This window comes from Camelina sativa, chromosome 13 (genome assembly GCF_000633955.1).
Source record: "Camelina sativa cultivar DH55 chromosome 13, Cs, whole genome shotgun sequence".
In the NCBI taxonomy this organism is placed as follows: domain Eukaryota; kingdom Viridiplantae; phylum Streptophyta; class Magnoliopsida; order Brassicales; family Brassicaceae; genus Camelina; species Camelina sativa.
Window position 1 is genome coordinate 2,643,341 of NC_025697.1, and position 16,759 is coordinate 2,660,099.

Consider the following 16,759-nt stretch of genomic DNA (forward strand, 5'->3'; position numbering starts at 1 on the left):
GATTAAGATTGATGTTTTTGTAGTGGATAATACCACAGTGAGGTTTCAAATCAAGGATGAGCGTACGCGATCTCGTGTTTTGAAGAGAGGTATGTAGAATCTATGTGGTGTTCCAGTTGTTCTATCAAAGTGGAGTCCCATTGCAGAGTTGGAGCCTGAAGAGATTAAGATTGTTTCTATATGGGTTATAGTTAAGAATGTTCCTCCTAAATATTTCTCTTGGGAGGTGCTAAGTGCAATAACGAGCCCCCTCGGCACTCCAAAACAACTACATTCGGATACAGAGTCATGTAAGTCGTTCACTGAAGCTAAGGTTTTGGTGGAGGTGGATTTAACAAAACGTTTACCAAGCAAAATGTCTTTTAAATCAAAGAAAGGAGGTGATACTATTGTGGAGTTTGTTTATCCCTGGTTGCCAGCTAGGTGTACCCTATGCTCTAAATGGGGCCATTTGGAAGATACATGTACAACGAAAAAGGATCAGGGGATTTCCTGTCCTAGTCAGCCTACACTTGAACAGTCGGAAAAGAACAGTGGGGAAAAGGTTGTTTCAGGTTCAGGTGGGGTCACGAATTTAGGCATTGTTGAGTCTTCTGAGCTAAAACAAGGGGTAACAGAGGTTGTTGTTGAACAAGTTGCTGAGAATACTGCAAATACGGAGGGTGAAAAGGACCTTGGTTGGACAACTCCTACTAAAGGGTTGCGTAGCCCAGTGAAGCAGGTTTCTAGTACAAAGGAAATTTCAAATATGTCGAAATCTTTTTCTTGTTTGAGTGACAAAAGGGAACAGGGTGAGGCTTTGGATACAACAGTCGAGGAGATTAGTGGTCCGACTATCGCTAACTCTGATGTGGTGAATCTTCCTACTTATACTACGACTTCAGGGGCTGAAATGTTACTGGAGAAGCAGAACGAGGAGGGAGGCAATGCTCCTGAGCGTCAGGAAACGGGTCTATCACTTCGACCTTCACTTCCTCGAGCCTCTAAAGGGGTTCATAAATTTGTCTCTACTACCAGTTCTCAGAGTTTTAGGGCTCAAGCTCCTAGTTCTCTGAAACCACGTCAAACCTCAAACCAACTCTGATGTCAGGGTTCTTTTGGAACATGCGAGGCTTTAACAAGAAGGAAAAGCAACGTGTTGTGAAAGAATGGATGGGACAGGGAAATTTTGATTTCAGCTGTCTGATTGAAACTAAGGTAAAGGAAAGACGTGCGGATAGAGTGGTGAGGTCTGTGTTTGCAGGCTGGTCTTTTCTATCAAACTACGACGAGCATCGGTTAGGGAAACTTTGGGTGGTTTGGAGGAACAATGTCAGGGTTACTCCGGTTTATCGATCTGCTCAGTTGATCACATGTTCTATCTACATTGAAGGGATGGAGGAGTTTTTTGTTTCTTTTATTTATGCTTCCAATTTGTCTGCTGAACGACAGGAATTGTGGACTGATCTCAGACACCATCAGGATTCTCCTTTGTTTCGGGACAAAGCTTGGCTTCTTTGTGGTGATTTCAATGAGATTTTATATGGTGATGATCACTCTCTTAATGCTTCTGTCCCTTTCTGCACACTCGGGATGAGGGATTTTGAGGACTTTGCAAGATATTGTGATCTTTCTGACATGCATTATCATGGTCAGAGGTTCACATGGTGCAATAAGAGGCAGGACGGAGTTATCTGCAAAAAACTTGACAGAGTTCTCATGAATAAGCATTGGCTCCAACATTTTGCACATTCATATTCTGTCTTTGAGCCGGGAGGATCTTCAGACCACCTTCGCTGTCGGTTTTACCTCTCTGCAGTAGCTCCAAAAATCAAGAAACCCTTCAAGTTTATTAATGTCACCACGTCTCATCCAGATTTCACCAAGGAAGTGGATGAGCACTGGCAAACATCACCACCTCTGTTCCATTCTACATCTGCAATGTATAAGTTATCCAAGAAACTTAAAGGACTGAAACCCTCTCTGCGATCTCTAGGGAAGCGCATGGTTGGCTCAATCTCAGTTCGTACAAAAGCAGCGTATAAGACTCTGTGTGACTTGCAGTCTACAACGATGACGAACCCCTCCTCTCAAGCTGTTTGTGATGAGGCGGCTGCTTATGATAAGTGGAAGACACTATCTGATATCGAGGAACATTACTTGAAACAAAAAGCTAAGCTTCATTGGTTGAACATAGGTGATCAAAATAATAAAGCTTTCCATACTGCAGCTACTATACATGAGTCGTGTAATAGCATCAAGGAGATTCAATGTGATGATGGTAGGGTAGTCACCACACAGGATCAGCTCAAAATTGAAGCTGCAAACTACTTCCAAGGCTTTCTTAACTTGCGACCTTAAAATTACACCTCTTGGTCCCAAGAGGAGTTAGAAGATGTGTTGGATTTCAAATGTGCAGAGAGTGATCAGTGTTTGCTTACACATGAGGTCTCAAAGGAGGAGATTAGGAGGGTGTTATTTGCAATGCCTAGTTCGAAATCTTTGGGACTAGATGGGTTCACTGTGGAGTTTTTTAAGGCTTCATGGGGAACTATTGGTGATGATTTCGTGGTTGCTATTCAATCATTTTTCCGTACTGGTTTCTTGCCTAAAGGGGTTAACTCGACTATATTGGCTCTCATTCCCAAGACAAAGAAAGCAAGGCTCATGAAAGACTATCGTCCGATTTCCTGCTGTAATGTTCTCTATAAGGTCATCTCGAAGATCCTGGCTAATAGGCTCAAGATCATACTACCAAAGTTCATCTCACCTAATCAATCGGCCTTCGTCAAGGATCGATTGCTCATGGAAAATGTGCTTCTAGCCACAGAACTCATTAAAGACTATCACAAGGATACAGTTTCCCCTCGTTGTGCTTTAAAGATTGATATATCTAAAGCTTTCGAATCTGTTCAATGGAGTTTCTTACTCATCACTTTGAGAGCAATGGCTTTTCCTGAGCAGTACATTCTCTGGATCCAAACTTGTATCTCGACTGCATCTTTTTCTCTCCAAATTAACGGAGAACTGGCTGGTTACTTTGGTAGCTCTCGCGGTTTACGCCAAGGTTGCTCACTTAGTCCATATCTCTTTGTTATCTGCATGAATGTCTTATCCCGCAAGTTAGATGTGGTTGCGGTAAATAGAGTTTTTGGTTATCATCCCAAGTGTAAGCCGCTGAAACTCACTCACCTCTGTTTTGCTGATGACCTTATGGTGTTTGTGGATGGGTCCAAACAGTCGGTTTTAGGTGCTCAGCGGGTCTTCGATGAATTTTCGGTTCACTTAGGTTTGCACATTAGTATTGAAAAATCCACCATTTATACGGCTGGAATCCCCTCGACCATCAAAGAAGAGATCCTTCACCAGTTCCCATTCGCATGCGGTTCTCTCCCTGTTCGGTATCTTGGTCTACCACTTTTACCAAGAAGGATGACATCAGGGGACTATCTCCCTCTCATAGAAAAAATTCGATCACGGATTGCCTCGTGGACAGATAGGCTGCTCTCATTTGCTGGTAGACTTCAGCTTATTGGATCAGTTCTATTCAGTCTAACAAATTTCTGGATATCAGCGTTTAAGCTCCCTAAATCCTGCATTCAAGAGATTGATCGCCTATGTTCTGCTTTTTTGTGGTCCGGCCCTTCTTTGAAAGCAAAGAAAACCAAAGTGGCTTGGTCTGATGTTTGTATGCCAAAGAGTGAAGGAGGTTTGGGGCTAAGATCAATCGCGTAAGCAAATAAAGTTAGCATGCTAAAACTTATCTGGAGAATTTCTTCGGCTAGAGGCTCTTTATGGGTTGATTGGGTGAAGAGATCTCTTATTTGCAGTGGTTCTTTTTGGGCAGAAAAGGATAACACAACTTGTGGATCATGGATTTAGCGAAAGCTTTTGAAATACAGAAGCCTAGCAAAACAGTTTATTAAGATGGAAGTGCATAATGGTGAATCAACCTCTTTTTGGTTTGATAACTGGTGTTCACTAGGATGTTTACATGATGTTTTGGGGGAAAGGGGTGTTATTGATCTCGGAATCCCAAAGACAAGCACCATCGCTGATGTTCTGAATAGGCAGCGGCGGCGGCGACATAGGCTCCCCTTACTCAATATTGTCGAGGATGAGATACAAAAACTGCAGGTTCATCCCTCTCATGAGGCACAAGATATACCACTATGGAAAGGGAAAAATGACTATTACCGGAACACCTTCTCTACCAAGGAAACTTGGTCACATATCCATGTTTCTCACCCACCCCTGGCCGAATACAGAGTGATATGGTTCTCACAAGCCACTCCTAAGTATGCCTTTCTCACTTGGTTGGTCTTTAAAAACAGAGTCCCAACAGGGGACAAGCTGCAGCAATGGTCTCCACAGGCTAACGCAAGCTGTATTCTCTGCAACCACCCGTTAGAGACAAGGGACCACCTATTCTTTCAATATTCTTATTCACAGTTGGTGTGGGAAGGGCTAGTGAAGAAGTTCCTTGCAGACAAGTACACAAGTCACTGGCAAGAAGTCCTTTCTCTTCTCGCGGGTAATGCTCTTGACAAAACTTTACGATTCATCCTGAGTTATGCTTTTCAAACTACCATTTACTTACTTTGGAGAGAAAGGAATGGACGACGACACGATGAACACCCAATGACAGCAGAGAACCTGATTAAGCAGATCGACAAGTATGTCCGCAACCGTCTAAGCACACTTCAAGGAGGTCAAAGCACATCCATTCAAGTTTGGTTTGAAGCAAGATTCTACTGAATGTTTTATTTTCAAACTGTTCTAAAGTGTTTTACCACATAATTTTTGTAAAACGTTTATTTTTATTTTGAATATAATTTAACATTAAATTCAAAAAAAAAAAAACTAAACATGTATATGAAATTACCAGATAAAGCTACTAGATCGTTCGTATTTAGCCCAACAGCCGAAAATTTAGATGTTATGTTGCTAAGGCTCTCGACGGGAGAAGGAATGGCCGAATTTGCCCCTGCTAGGTTTGCGGTGAGACTATCTCTTCTTCCTAGTAATACAGTTCATGATGGCCCTCCTGCCTGAAGATGATCAATTCAAACGTACATATATTAATCTTTACCAAGATAATATTTAGTTATGATTTGTAATGTTCACAAAGAACGTGTAATTACCAGTGACACGGAAGCCTCAGAGGCAAGAGCTAAAACGTCAGAGCAAGAGACAACACCAGGACAAGCGTTTTCGAGGGCAGTATTGATATTATCGACAACATTGAATCCTCTTGCTGAGTTTGCATTCGGACCAGCGTTCTTTTCGCTCTGGATGCTTCCACTGACGTCGTCAAGCAAGATCGACGCATCACAACCCTTTTAAAAAATAAAGAAGCAAAGTAGCGGTTTAGAGCAAAACATATCAAAATAGGAATTTAAGTTAAAGAATTGCATTGAGAAAGATTAGTTTAATTACATTAACAAAGCAATCGTGAAAATGAAGGCGGATGAGGCTTGCTCCGATTCTTGTATCGGATTGAAGAGCTTGCTGAATTGTGCTGCATACGATGGCAGAGACGTTAGGGCAAGTTCCAGAGTAAAACGTTGCGTTTAGTTGCGCAGATGATGTCCCAAAGATTGAGGAAACGATAGCAATAAGACTGATGATTAACAAACCATCACGAGTAGGAAGATTTGTTACAGCCATTGATTAATTAGGTTTCGACAAAAGATGATAATTAAAAAAATTTGATTAGTTATTTCCACTGATTGGTGCGGAACTTATGACCTATTCTTGATCATTTTGAAATAATTTTATAGATAGAGAAAAAAGTTGATTAAAACGCGTATTTCTTGACTGATCATGAAAGTGAAAGATTTTGGATGAAGGCAAATAATTAGAGAATAACGTGTGTGTGTTTGTCTACATAGTCCAAAAGATGAGAAAAAAGCTGGTGCTTCTACATTTTGTTTAGTTGAAAGTAATTTGTCTTTATTAGGTTACACTATCTCCATCACATGCATTATTGTAATCCTCCCACGCGGTTGGTAAAATGAAGTTACAAAGATTTTTGTGTTCTTGAGACGAAATCGGTGGTTTTATTCTTTTTTTAATAGAAAAAATAATTAAATGATACTCTAAAATAAGTATGATAAAACGATACTTCAATCTCAAAATAAATTTTTTACAGCAGACATCTTTAATGCACTTAGATTCCCATGTTCAAAAATGGGAATTCGTATATATATAAACGTGGACAAAACCAAGAGAATGCAAAATTTTAGATAAACTTTTTACAAAGCTAGGCGACAAAATTTGTTTATAAGTCACATTCTGTGAACGATCAAAAATACCACTATTTGAAAGAACCGCTGCCTTCAAATGTATATACGTAGTAGTTGTGTGAGCTTTACAGCTGTATTTTCAGAAAGAAAAATAAAAAATCATAATCACTGATTTTGAGGAAGAATCTGCAAAAGTCTTACTTGCGAGACTTTTGGAGATGTTTTTTTTTTTACATTAACCCTTGTAGAATAATCATTCAGAGATGTGCGACTAGCTCCGGGGTATCTTTAAGACATGGTTTATAATCTTAGAAAGGGCTTAGAATAAATTATGATTCCCATTTTCTGATTATTGACACAAAATCCAGGTATTAATCACTTGATAATAATAACACTAAACCTTTTCTCTTTATATATTGTTTCAAGTCACTTTATAATGGTTACTTCCAAATTTGAAGTCAAATTTCAACTACTTCGCCACAAGAAGGAAAATCAAAATTCAACATGATAAATCCATGTATTAATGTATTATTTGGGAATATACTAGACGTGACACAATCATGCACGTATTTGGGCGTAATAAAGTTTTTCAAATATTGAAATCATCACAAGTACTGTAAAACAAAACCCTACCACTCAGTTCAAAACTTATTTATTTTTACAAAATGGTTAAGCTTAAGAGTGATATATAATATTTCAAAATGTATATATGATACAAACGGTGAAACTGAACCCATCATTGTTCACATATCTGCTACACTCACCAGTCCGTCAGATTGTAGCTGAATGTCCGCTGCTTCAGTAGCTGATGACTGTCCATTAACCACCTTACAATCTTGTCTAATCTCTCCACTACTCCCAGTCAAGGGACTAATGTTCCCCATATTGATCATAGACTGAACAAACGCCTCGAAAAACAGGGTCTGGTTACTTGCAAAGGAATTAACAACCGCAACTGTGGCTGAACCGCTGTTGGAGAACAGTTCCTGGTCTGACTGAAGAAGCCCATTGTTACTCTGAAGGTTCGTGAAGTAACTGTTATCAAACGCATCAGGTGTGGTCAGATCGAGATTGGTGATCCCTGATCCGCTGCTGTTTTGAGGACATATCTGTTGAAGACTGCTGAGAAGTGTTGAGTTCAAAGTCGGATCGGGGTTTCCTGTACCGCTGAAGTTGAATAGTCTATTGTTGAACGTTACGCATTTACCACGCCCAAACGTATGCGCTCCTATATACGCACATTGGCACTAATTAGGGTTTTTTTTGTATTGAGCCACAAGTATAATTAAACGTGCATGTCAGATGATTTACCAGACAAGGCTACTACATCAGTTGTATTTAGCCCGACAGCTACAAATTTAGATGTTATGTTGTTAAGGCCTTCGAAGGGAGAGGGAAGTGACGAATTGGCCCCAGTCAGGTTTGCGTTGAGACCATCTCTTCTTCCTAATAACACACTCCATGAAGGCCCACCTGCCTGAAGATGATCAAACATGTATATATTTTTATATAGATGAATGTGAACATAATTAATTAAATGTAATATTAGGTAAATAAAACGGGCTTTTTCATCTGGTCCAGCCGCCAAAGACACAATTTATATAAAATATGTATGTATGTATTGTTTAATATGTTTACGAAAGAAAGTATTATATATTACCAAAGACACGGAAGCCTCTGAGGCAAGAGCTAAAACGTCAGAGCAAGAGACAATGCCGGGACAAGCATTCTCGAGGGCAGTCTTGATATTATCGACAACATTGAATCCTCTAGTTGAGTTTGCGTTGGGAGGAGCGTTTTTCTCGCTCTGGATGCTTCCAGTATCGTCAAGCAAGAGCGACCCGTCGCAACCCTTTTCAAAAGTAAAGCAGCGGTTTAGTGTAAACAAAAAATGTAGAAGGCTTGATATTAAAAACACTTAGAAATCAAGAAGCTTATTTAAATATTTTTCTTATACATTAACAAAGCAGTCGTGAAAATGAAGGCGGATGAGGCTTGCTCCGATTCTAGGGTCAGACTGAAGAGCTTGCTGAATAGTGCTGCGAACGATAGCAGAGGCGTTAGGGCACGTCCCGGAGTAAAACGTAGCATTTAACTGCGCTGATGATGTCCCAAACAATAAAGAAACGATAATAAGAAGGCTGATGATGAAGAAACCATCACAAGTAGAAGAAGATCTTGTTACAGCCATTAATCAGTTTTCGCAAATAATGGCCGGATTTCGATTAGTTTATTTGCTAAACTGATTGATTTTAAACTTATGATTAATCTAAGTAGTCAATTAATCATTATATAGGCAATCAAAGCTGATTAAATCTGGACTGATCATGAATGTGCAATATTTTAACCTAAGTAAAAAATAAGTCAAAGTGTGTGTTTGTTTACCAAGTCAAAAGATGAGAAAAGATGGCGCTTCTAGAATTTATGTAGCGCGTATTTGTTGTAGTTTAGTCATTAACGTAAGAAAATGTTGAGTCTACAATATTCGTTTCTTAGGTCATGTTCCACGAAAAGTGAAAGAGTTGTTAGTTGTAAGTTGTAACGTGAATTATAGATTTTCAGTTTTAACCTTAATAAATTAGTCACTACTTACTCACAATCAATTTCTTTTGCAAAGAACTTACAGCTCTGGTTAGATTAGGCTGTATTAGAGTGAATCTTGCTGAATCGGGCATCAAAATTACGAATACATGTCAACGAACTGTCCTGTGTGTGTTTGCAAGCATGCTTTATATTTTTCGATCGTGAAAAAACAAGTTAGATGAGTGACTTATCCACCTCGTAAGACCACACCACTAACTTATTTTATTCATGTCAAAAAGTTATCAAACATACGACATACATATAACACAGTACAGTTAGTTCACAAGTATTCTCCATTACCCCGTTCTCCTCTCCATGAAACCGGCTTTTCGAGAGATTTTGATTTCCCAATCAAAGCAAGTTTCAGCCTTCCTTACGCTATGGTGTTATTACTGACTATTTCTCACTTGAATTTGCTTCATATTTTTTTGTGTGAAAAAAGAGTCATGCACTCGTAGTCTTATATAAGAAAAACCAAAGATAAGAGATATAAGATATGAGAATCCCAAATATTCTAAACTTAAACATTCAGTGGCTAAAATTAAGTAAATTTAGGATACGAAGAAAATCTAACAAAATCTGAAAAATCTCCACATACTATTTTTTTTGTTAATACCATTTTTAGAGTTAAAAAATGTTTGAATGGATTTTTTGACACCTTAATGAATAAAATTAAGTTAATTTTTTTTCCTCTATGTTTATCTTCATATTTCTAACATAAGTGACTCGTTTTCACTCTTTCACTTTTCTAGGCTTTGTCAATTTTATTTTCACTTATCAAGCCGTCGGATCCTAAACATCTTCAAAAAATTATAAATTAACCCCAATTTTTTTTTCTGTTTGAAGCTCTTTCGCCACTTTTGTCTTCGTCCAGGTCTCATGCTCGTCGACCACACGTCTCTGTTTCCTGTTAAACTCCTCCATTATTAGTTATTTTATATCTTTGGTCAAGCGTACGTCCACACTGCTTTAGCCGATCGGATCCAAATATTCGAAATCTTTTCAGCTCATTTGATTTGGTTTGCACTTCAGAGTGTCATCACCAACTCCCATATGCGTTTAAATCCAATTATTCATTATGCTTTTAGACCATCGAAACGATTCTTAATATCATCATTACTTCTTCGTTAAGATATTACCCATACTTCCATCAACTTAATAGACAATAACTATTATTCAAGCATATCGTTTTTAGAAAACTTGCAAAAATGATTCATTTATGTATATTTTTTCTCGTTTATATTATAGCTTCGTCTTTCCTGTCTCATTGTGTCACTGTCAAGCAGGCTATTAAGAACTTGTAAAAGTTACCAAAAATCTTTTCAAATAAAACAGAGTCTAAATATCTTACCTTATCTTATATTTAGTGGTACAGTACGTCGAATTTGAGAACTGAAACAAAAATGATTAATTTCTAACATTTTGTGCAAAAAGAAAAAATCGTGATTATTATATTAATCTCCACTACAATCAACTTTTGTTGCCGAGACAGCCTCTCAAGCGAGTATAAGATACAAGTCTATCAATTCTATAGCTTTATATATGACTTTTCACATGTTAGCTTGTGCAACGAAAAGTAAGAGCTCATCACTAAGTTAGTTTTATACATATTATAATATGAGTTTTGAAACACTAGAGGTTCTTACTTCTTCTTACATGTAAGATTTGCTTTTGAATATGTCTCGATTAAAAATGGCCTTTAAGAATTTATCAAAATTATCAGTTTATATTTTCAGCAAAACTAGATTTCAACTTGTATTTGAATATTAAATTACACATAATATCAACGTTTAAAACAATATTATATTTTGACAAATTAGCTAAGTAAGACTTATCCAATATAACCCCTTTAAAAATAATTACAGATCAACTCGTTGTCGTTGAAAAGTCAAGAAAAAAATTATTCTTTTTGTTGAAAAGTAAAATCAAATTTTCCAGTTTAGAAGCAGTCGTATTATGACTCAAAATTTTGAGTAAACCTTTGATTAGCCATTTTAATTGTACTGCAAACCCATTAACGAAAAACCATATATATAAGCTTTAATTTATTGCATCTCTGACAGAACCAAAACACACTAAAGAAAGAAAAAAAAGGAAAAGTATGAGATTTTCTATTGCGTGGAAGCTCCTGTTCTCGCTTCTAACCATAGCTTGTAAGATCGAGACACAAGTTAAGTGCTTAGAGTTCGATTTCCCTGGGTTTAATGTGAGCGATTATCCGAAAATGATCCTAGAAAACTCGCTCATTTCGCTTGGAGCAATCCAAGTGACTCCTGATGTTCGCGGTTTCTCTATAGCGAACCAAGCGGGCCGAGCGCTCTACAAAAAGCCATTTACGCTATGGAGGAAAGGCAAGATTGCTACTTTCAACACCACTTTCGTTATTAACATCTCGAACCAAACCGATCCCGGAGGCGAAGGCTTAGCCTTCGTTCTCACATCCGAGAAGACCGCTCCTCATGACAGCTCAGGTATGTGGCTTGGTTTGGTCAACGAAAAGACAAACATGACTCGCACGTCGAGGATCGTTGCTGTTGAGTTCGACACAAGGAAGAGTCATCCGGGCGATCTTGATGGAAACCATATAGGTCTAAACTTGAACAGCATCGATTCGGTTGTTCAAGAATCTTTGAGCAGTCGAGGGATCATGATCAGTTCCAAAGATGACTTAATCGCACATGTTCGGTATGATGGTAAGAATATATCAGTTCATGTCTCAAGAAACTTGGATGTTTATGAACAGAGGAACTTAGTGTTTTCTAGGGCTATAGACCTCTCAGCCTATCTTCCTAAGAGAGTTTATGTTGGCTTTACCGCTTCAACAAGCAATTTCACGGAGCTGAATTGTGTGAAATCATGGAGGTTTGAAGGTTTGGAGATCGATGGAGATCGAAAACTGTTATGGCTTTGGATCACTATCCCTAGTGTGTGTGTACTTGTAATAGGAGCTTTCTTAGGGGGGCTGTACTTGAGATCTAGGTCAAAGGCAGGGGAAACAAATCCGGATATAGAAGCCGAGCTAGATAATTGCGCTGCAAACCCTCAGAAGTTCAAGCTGAGAGAGCTAAAGAGAGCAACAGGAAACTTTGGCGTGGAGAACAAACTTGGGCAAGGAGGGTTTGGGATGGTCTTTAAAGGGAAATGGCAAGGTAGAGACATAGCTGTGAAACGAGTTTCAGAGAAATCACATCAAGGGAAGCAAGAGTTCATATCCGAGATCACAACTATAGGTAATCTGAATCATAGGAACCTGGTGAAATTATTGGGATGGTGCTACGAGAGAAAGGAGTATCTTCTTGTTTATGAGTTTATGCCTAACGGGAGCTTGGACAGATACCTTTTCTTGGGAGACACGTCAAGATCAAACCTAACATGGGAGACAAGGAAGAACATTATCACAGGGCTATCTCAAGCGTTGGAGTATCTTCACAATGGATGCGAGAAGAGGATACTTCACCGAGACATAAAGGCTAGCAACGTAATGCTGGACTCGGACTTCAACGCTAAGCTTGGAGATTTCGGGCTAGCGAGGATGATTCAGCAAAGCGAAATGACTCATCATTCAACAAAGGAGATCGCTGGAACACCGGGATACATGGCTCCTGAGACTTTTCTCAACGGGAGAGCCACAGTTGAAACAGATGTATATGCGTTCGGAGTTCTAATGCTCGAAGTAGTCTCGGGGAAGAAACCTAGCTATGTCTTGGTCAAGGAGAACCAGACCAATTACAACAATAGCATTGTGAATTGGCTATGGGAGCTATACAGAAATGGAACCATCCGTGATGCTGCGGATCCAGGGATGGAAAGTTTGTTCGATGAAGAAGAGATGAAAAGCGTTTTGCTCTTAGGACTTGCTTGTTGCCACCCGAATCCGAACCAAAGACCGTCCATGAAAACGGTGTTGAAGGTCTTGACAGGTGAGACTAGCCCACCTGATGTGCCTACAGAGAGACCGGCTTTCATGTGGCCAGCCATGCCTCCATCTTTCAGTGACACTGAATACTCTCTTCCAGGGAGTCAGATCCATTCGCTTACCGAGCTTACTGGCCGGTGACAATAATCTTTATTTGTGTGTTCTTCAAGAACTGGGTTTGTTTCTTTTGTGGACGTAGAATCTGATTGTCCTACTGATCATAGAAGTGTTTTCTTTTATTTTTTGAAACTTTCTTTGTTCCTATTATGTTTTTGTATCTTCCTCTGTTTATATAATCCAGAGATGTGTAAAACTCTGCTTTTGGCTTCTTCTTTTTTTGTTTTTTTTGTCTGAGACAACAATAATGAAATAACCAACCAATCATCAAACAGATATATCCAAATTAGTAGGAACTGACTAAAAATTTGACCATAGTCTAACGAACTATTTCAATGCAATCACATTAAGTTTTGTCCATTTCACTTTGTCAATGTAGAATGCAAGTGGAAACATAAGGATATAATCGATTATTGGCATTACAAATGAAGGATTTATACCTACAATTTTGTATCTAAAATCAAGGTGTTGGTACAAAATCGATCCGTGTTCGTTTTTTGTTTTGTTTTTAGCATATCTGTGGGAGTAAAGTAAAGATATGTAAAAAAATTCTAAGAGAAGAAGATACTGAACTTGGAAGGTCCAACAGTATGAGAAAAACCTTTAATGGACAATTCAGGAACAGTAGCTTTCTCCACCATAAGAAGCTCATTGTCTATGAATATCACAACCACCGTTATATCATCATGAAAGAATCTCCTCACTCCTCTCTCCACTTTCTTCAAATCATCGTAACTCATCTCTCTCTTCTTCGCAGCTATGTTCATCGCTCTTCTCACCAGCTTCCGAGCTATTCCCTGTGTTTGTTTCATTCATGCATTACATCAGTGAAAGCAATCAAACAGTCTAGGAATTAATTAATATGAATATCTTGAGCAGTGGCACGTACAGGACGAGGGTTTTTATTCACTATGTCTACAGCTTGCTGGTTGGTCATATGTTCCCAGAGTCCATCTGATGCAAATATCACAAATTTGTCGCTTGTTTGTAAGACTCTTGTGTACACAGAAGGCTCTGCTGATAAGACCGGTCTTTGTAGCCGTTCGGCGAGATGGAACCGTGGGAATGAAGGGTCAAGAGAGAACTCTGGGCGCTTTAAATATGCATCCCCTATTGATTTAGATACCTTCACAATGAAACACAATCTTGACTTATAAGCCAAAGATGACACAGAGGGTCTACTTGAAGATGTAAAAAGAGCTACTTCATTAAGCAAGTCACTTTGGTTTAGTCAATTGGAACAATAATAGCAGTTTCATAGCTTTGTTCTTATCAGTGTCACAGGCCTTTGTGATTTTGAGGAAAGAAAGAAAAGAAAGCTTTGCAAACCTGAATGATGCCTTTGATGCGCCACACACCATGTTTAAGAACAACGATATGTGAATCATCCGGATGCAATGACCTAAGCTCTTGTCTAACTTCTTCCAAAGCCGCATTGTGATCACTAGTCAATTGCTCAGCTACAATTTTGTTAGACCTATTACTACTCCCCAGCACAGCACGGGAATCACCAACATTAGCTATAAGCAAGGTCCCTTTCCAAATAACTCCAACCAAACAACAAGAACCAACAGCTGCAATCAACGGTTTCAACCCGCAAGTCCTACGCACAAGCGTGAGAAACCCTTCCTCAGTAGCAGAAAACGCAGCCCTCAGAGTCTCTTCTGAAATGGAACTCTTTTCTCTCGAAATTCCTAAAAGGTCAAAACTTTTAATCAAGAAGCAGCTAATGAAACCAATCTAATCCAGAAAGCTACAAAATTTCAGAAACGAACAAATAGAGAGAGACCAAGACAAAGAACAATCTGCCAAAACAAGAAAAGTTTTGTAATCTTGATATAAAAAAAAAAGTAGGTAGCTCTCACCAAAATATCAAAAACTGGATTTGAAAAAGTCAAGATTCACTTCACTGTTCATCAGATGCATAAAGATTTAAACTTTCTAACAAAAAATTGTCCGATCAACATAACTAAATCTTGAAAGACTTCAAAAGTGGACTTTGTTTGACTTCAAGAAGAAACAGGATTCATAAATGAAGGAGAGAGATTAAAAAAAAAGAAACTAACTCATCAAATGAGAAAAGAGATGATCAGAGATGTATCGAGAAGCTTCAGGACCACCATGACCATCGTAGACTCCGACGAAAACGGCACCGTTTCCAGTCTCAACTTGACAATGATCTTCAAGAACCTCGTTAGCTTGCACAACAGCGATGGAGAAGTCTCCGAAAGAATGTCTCTCGAGTTCTCTAGACCAAAGAAGCGAGTCACCGGAGGAAGAGTCACCGCCTTCGTGGTGATCATCATCATCGTCGTGGTCTCTGTTCATACGGCCGTAGCGGCGCATAGGTCGCAAACAAAAAAGAGCCATTCTCGCAAACCAGGAGAACATCCCTCATTTGCTCTCCCCACCTCCACGAGAACCAAGCTCTTATTTTTTTAGGTCGCCGGAGACCACACCGGAAAGAGGAATCTCGTGATATGTTGGTGGAGAAAATCAGAATTTTTTTTATTATTATTATTGGATCGAAAGCTTGAAACAGGTGATGAGAGAAAAACGAGTTAACGAATCGGAGATTTTGATAAAAAAGCAAACTTTGTTTCTTTATTTGATGAATTGAATTGAATGAATAATTTTTAGATTAAAAAATTTGAGATTGTGAAGAAAAAGGAAAAGACTTTGGTTTGGTTGGTCCTATAGAGAGAGAGAGTAGTTGAAGCAAAGTGTGAAAAATATGATTTGTGTAAATTAAAGTTGAGTGACTCGAGTCTTTAAAATTATATACAACTAGAAAAAATGGAGCGTAGAATACACAATTAATTTTTTGGCTCAAAATTGTGACATACCATATTTTTAATATTTTGGAGCTAATTTATTTTATAAATGAAATTCAGTTTAGACTAAATGAGTTGATTTTAAATTATTTAAAATAAAAATGATTTGATCTTTTGACGTATATATTGTGAAATATCTTGGAATTAACTTCTTTTATATATTGAATTTTATTTAGACTAAATGAGTTGATCTTTTTGGTACATGGATTAAGAAATATCATATTCTTATACCATTAAATTATTTTAAATAAAATGAATTGATCTTTTACCATTAAAAGTTATGAAAAAAGTATTCTAATTTTTAACAACAAATAAATATCTAATATTTTAATAACAAATAAATACTAGGGTAATATTAGTAAATACCACAATTGTGGAGAGAAACGAACAAAATACCACAAAAAAAAAATTTATAAGAAAATACCAGTGGATCCACTTTTATTTAGTAGTGAAAATACATAATTACCCTCTTTTGTTTTAATGTTAGATTAGAAAAGGTGAATGATTCATGAGATTTTTAAAAATAACATGTAAGATTTATATTTTATATGTTATACTCCATCTATATCATAAAGATTGATGTTCTAGGATTTTTTCTTATATCACAAAACATGATTTATTTAGTGTATTTAATGCATTTTTATTCTTAAAATCAAATAACTAATTAATGTTTTTACTTTTATAATAAATAATTAAATATAGACATGCAGTTGAATAACGAGTGTAAGAAAAGTATCAGTAAATAAATATTAAAAAGAATATAAAACAAAAGTAATTAATAATAATACAACATTTATTATTTTTCTTAATCTTGGTGAAAATCCTAAAAAATCATCTATTATGATATAGAGGGAGTATTGAATTAAATAACGTTCAATGTATAAAAACAGCATGTTATATAAAAACAATAACATGTTAAAAAGAAAAATTAACTAATATTGCATGTAATTCAGAAAAAAAACATGTCTAAAAAAATAATAACAGCAATTCTAAAGTGAATAGATATGAGAGAAGAGAGGAGAGTGAGAGAGAGAAAGAAAGAGAGGGAAAAAATGACAGATGTTTCACCATGAGTGAACATG

At 37.6% G+C, this 16,759-nt stretch overlaps 3 protein-coding genes and 1 pseudogene across 3 annotated transcripts; 1 reads left to right on the forward strand and 3 right to left on the reverse strand.

Annotated features, from left to right (window-relative positions):
• Positions 1–5,711, reverse strand: part of LOC104734684 — a 9,176-nt pseudogene extending 3,465 nt beyond the window's left edge.
• On the reverse strand, positions 6,845–8,486 carry LOC104734683 (peroxidase 54). Its single transcript, XM_010454311.1, has 4 exons — positions 8,185–8,486; positions 7,888–8,079; positions 7,539–7,704; positions 6,845–7,455 (listed from the first exon to the last, which is right to left on the reverse strand). Exons 1-4 carry the CDS (start codon positions 8,416–8,418, stop codon positions 6,971–6,973), a joined length of 1,077 nt encoding a protein of 358 aa, XP_010452613.1. The 5' UTR covers positions 8,419–8,486; the 3' UTR covers positions 6,845–6,970.
• LOC104734685 (probable L-type lectin-domain containing receptor kinase S.5) lies at positions 10,805–13,062 on the forward strand. The gene has a single exon (XM_010454312.1). It carries the CDS (start codon positions 10,912–10,914, stop codon positions 12,865–12,867), a length of 1,956 nt encoding a protein of 651 aa, XP_010452614.1. The 5' UTR covers positions 10,805–10,911; the 3' UTR covers positions 12,868–13,062.
• On the reverse strand, positions 13,233–15,555 carry LOC104734686 (probable protein phosphatase 2C 68). Its single transcript, XM_010454313.2, has 4 exons — positions 14,910–15,555; positions 14,173–14,537; positions 13,733–13,969; positions 13,233–13,640 (listed from the first exon to the last, which is right to left on the reverse strand). Exons 1-4 carry the CDS (start codon positions 15,232–15,234, stop codon positions 13,395–13,397), a joined length of 1,173 nt encoding a protein of 390 aa, XP_010452615.1. The 5' UTR covers positions 15,235–15,555; the 3' UTR covers positions 13,233–13,394.

Coding starts and splice junctions, on each gene's coding strand:
- LOC104734683 (XM_010454311.1), bottom strand. CDS start 8,418: ATGGCTGTAACAAGATCTTCTTCTACTTGTGATGGTTTCTTCATCATC. Junction 8,080..8,184: donor TTCACGACTGCTTTGTTAAT/GTATAAGAAAAA, acceptor ACTTTTGAAAAG/GGTTGCGACGGGTCGCTCTT. Junction 7,456..7,538: donor TGATGTAGTAGCCTTGTCTG/GTAAATCATCTG, acceptor GTGCGTATATAG/GAGCGCATACGTTTGGGCGT.
- LOC104734686 (XM_010454313.2), bottom strand. CDS start 15,234: ATGTTCTCCTGGTTTGCGAGAATGGCTCTTTTTTGTTTGCGACCTATG. Junction 13,970..14,172: donor GCATCAAAGGCATCATTCAG/GTTTGCAAAGCT, acceptor TTCATTGTGAAG/GTATCTAAATCAATAGGGGA. Junction 13,641..13,732: donor TGAATAAAAACCCTCGTCCT/GTACGTGCCACT, acceptor AAACAAACACAG/GGAATAGCTCGGAAGCTGGT.
- LOC104734685 (XM_010454312.1), top strand. CDS start 10,912: ATGAGATTTTCTATTGCGTGGAAGCTCCTGTTCTCGCTTCTAACCATA.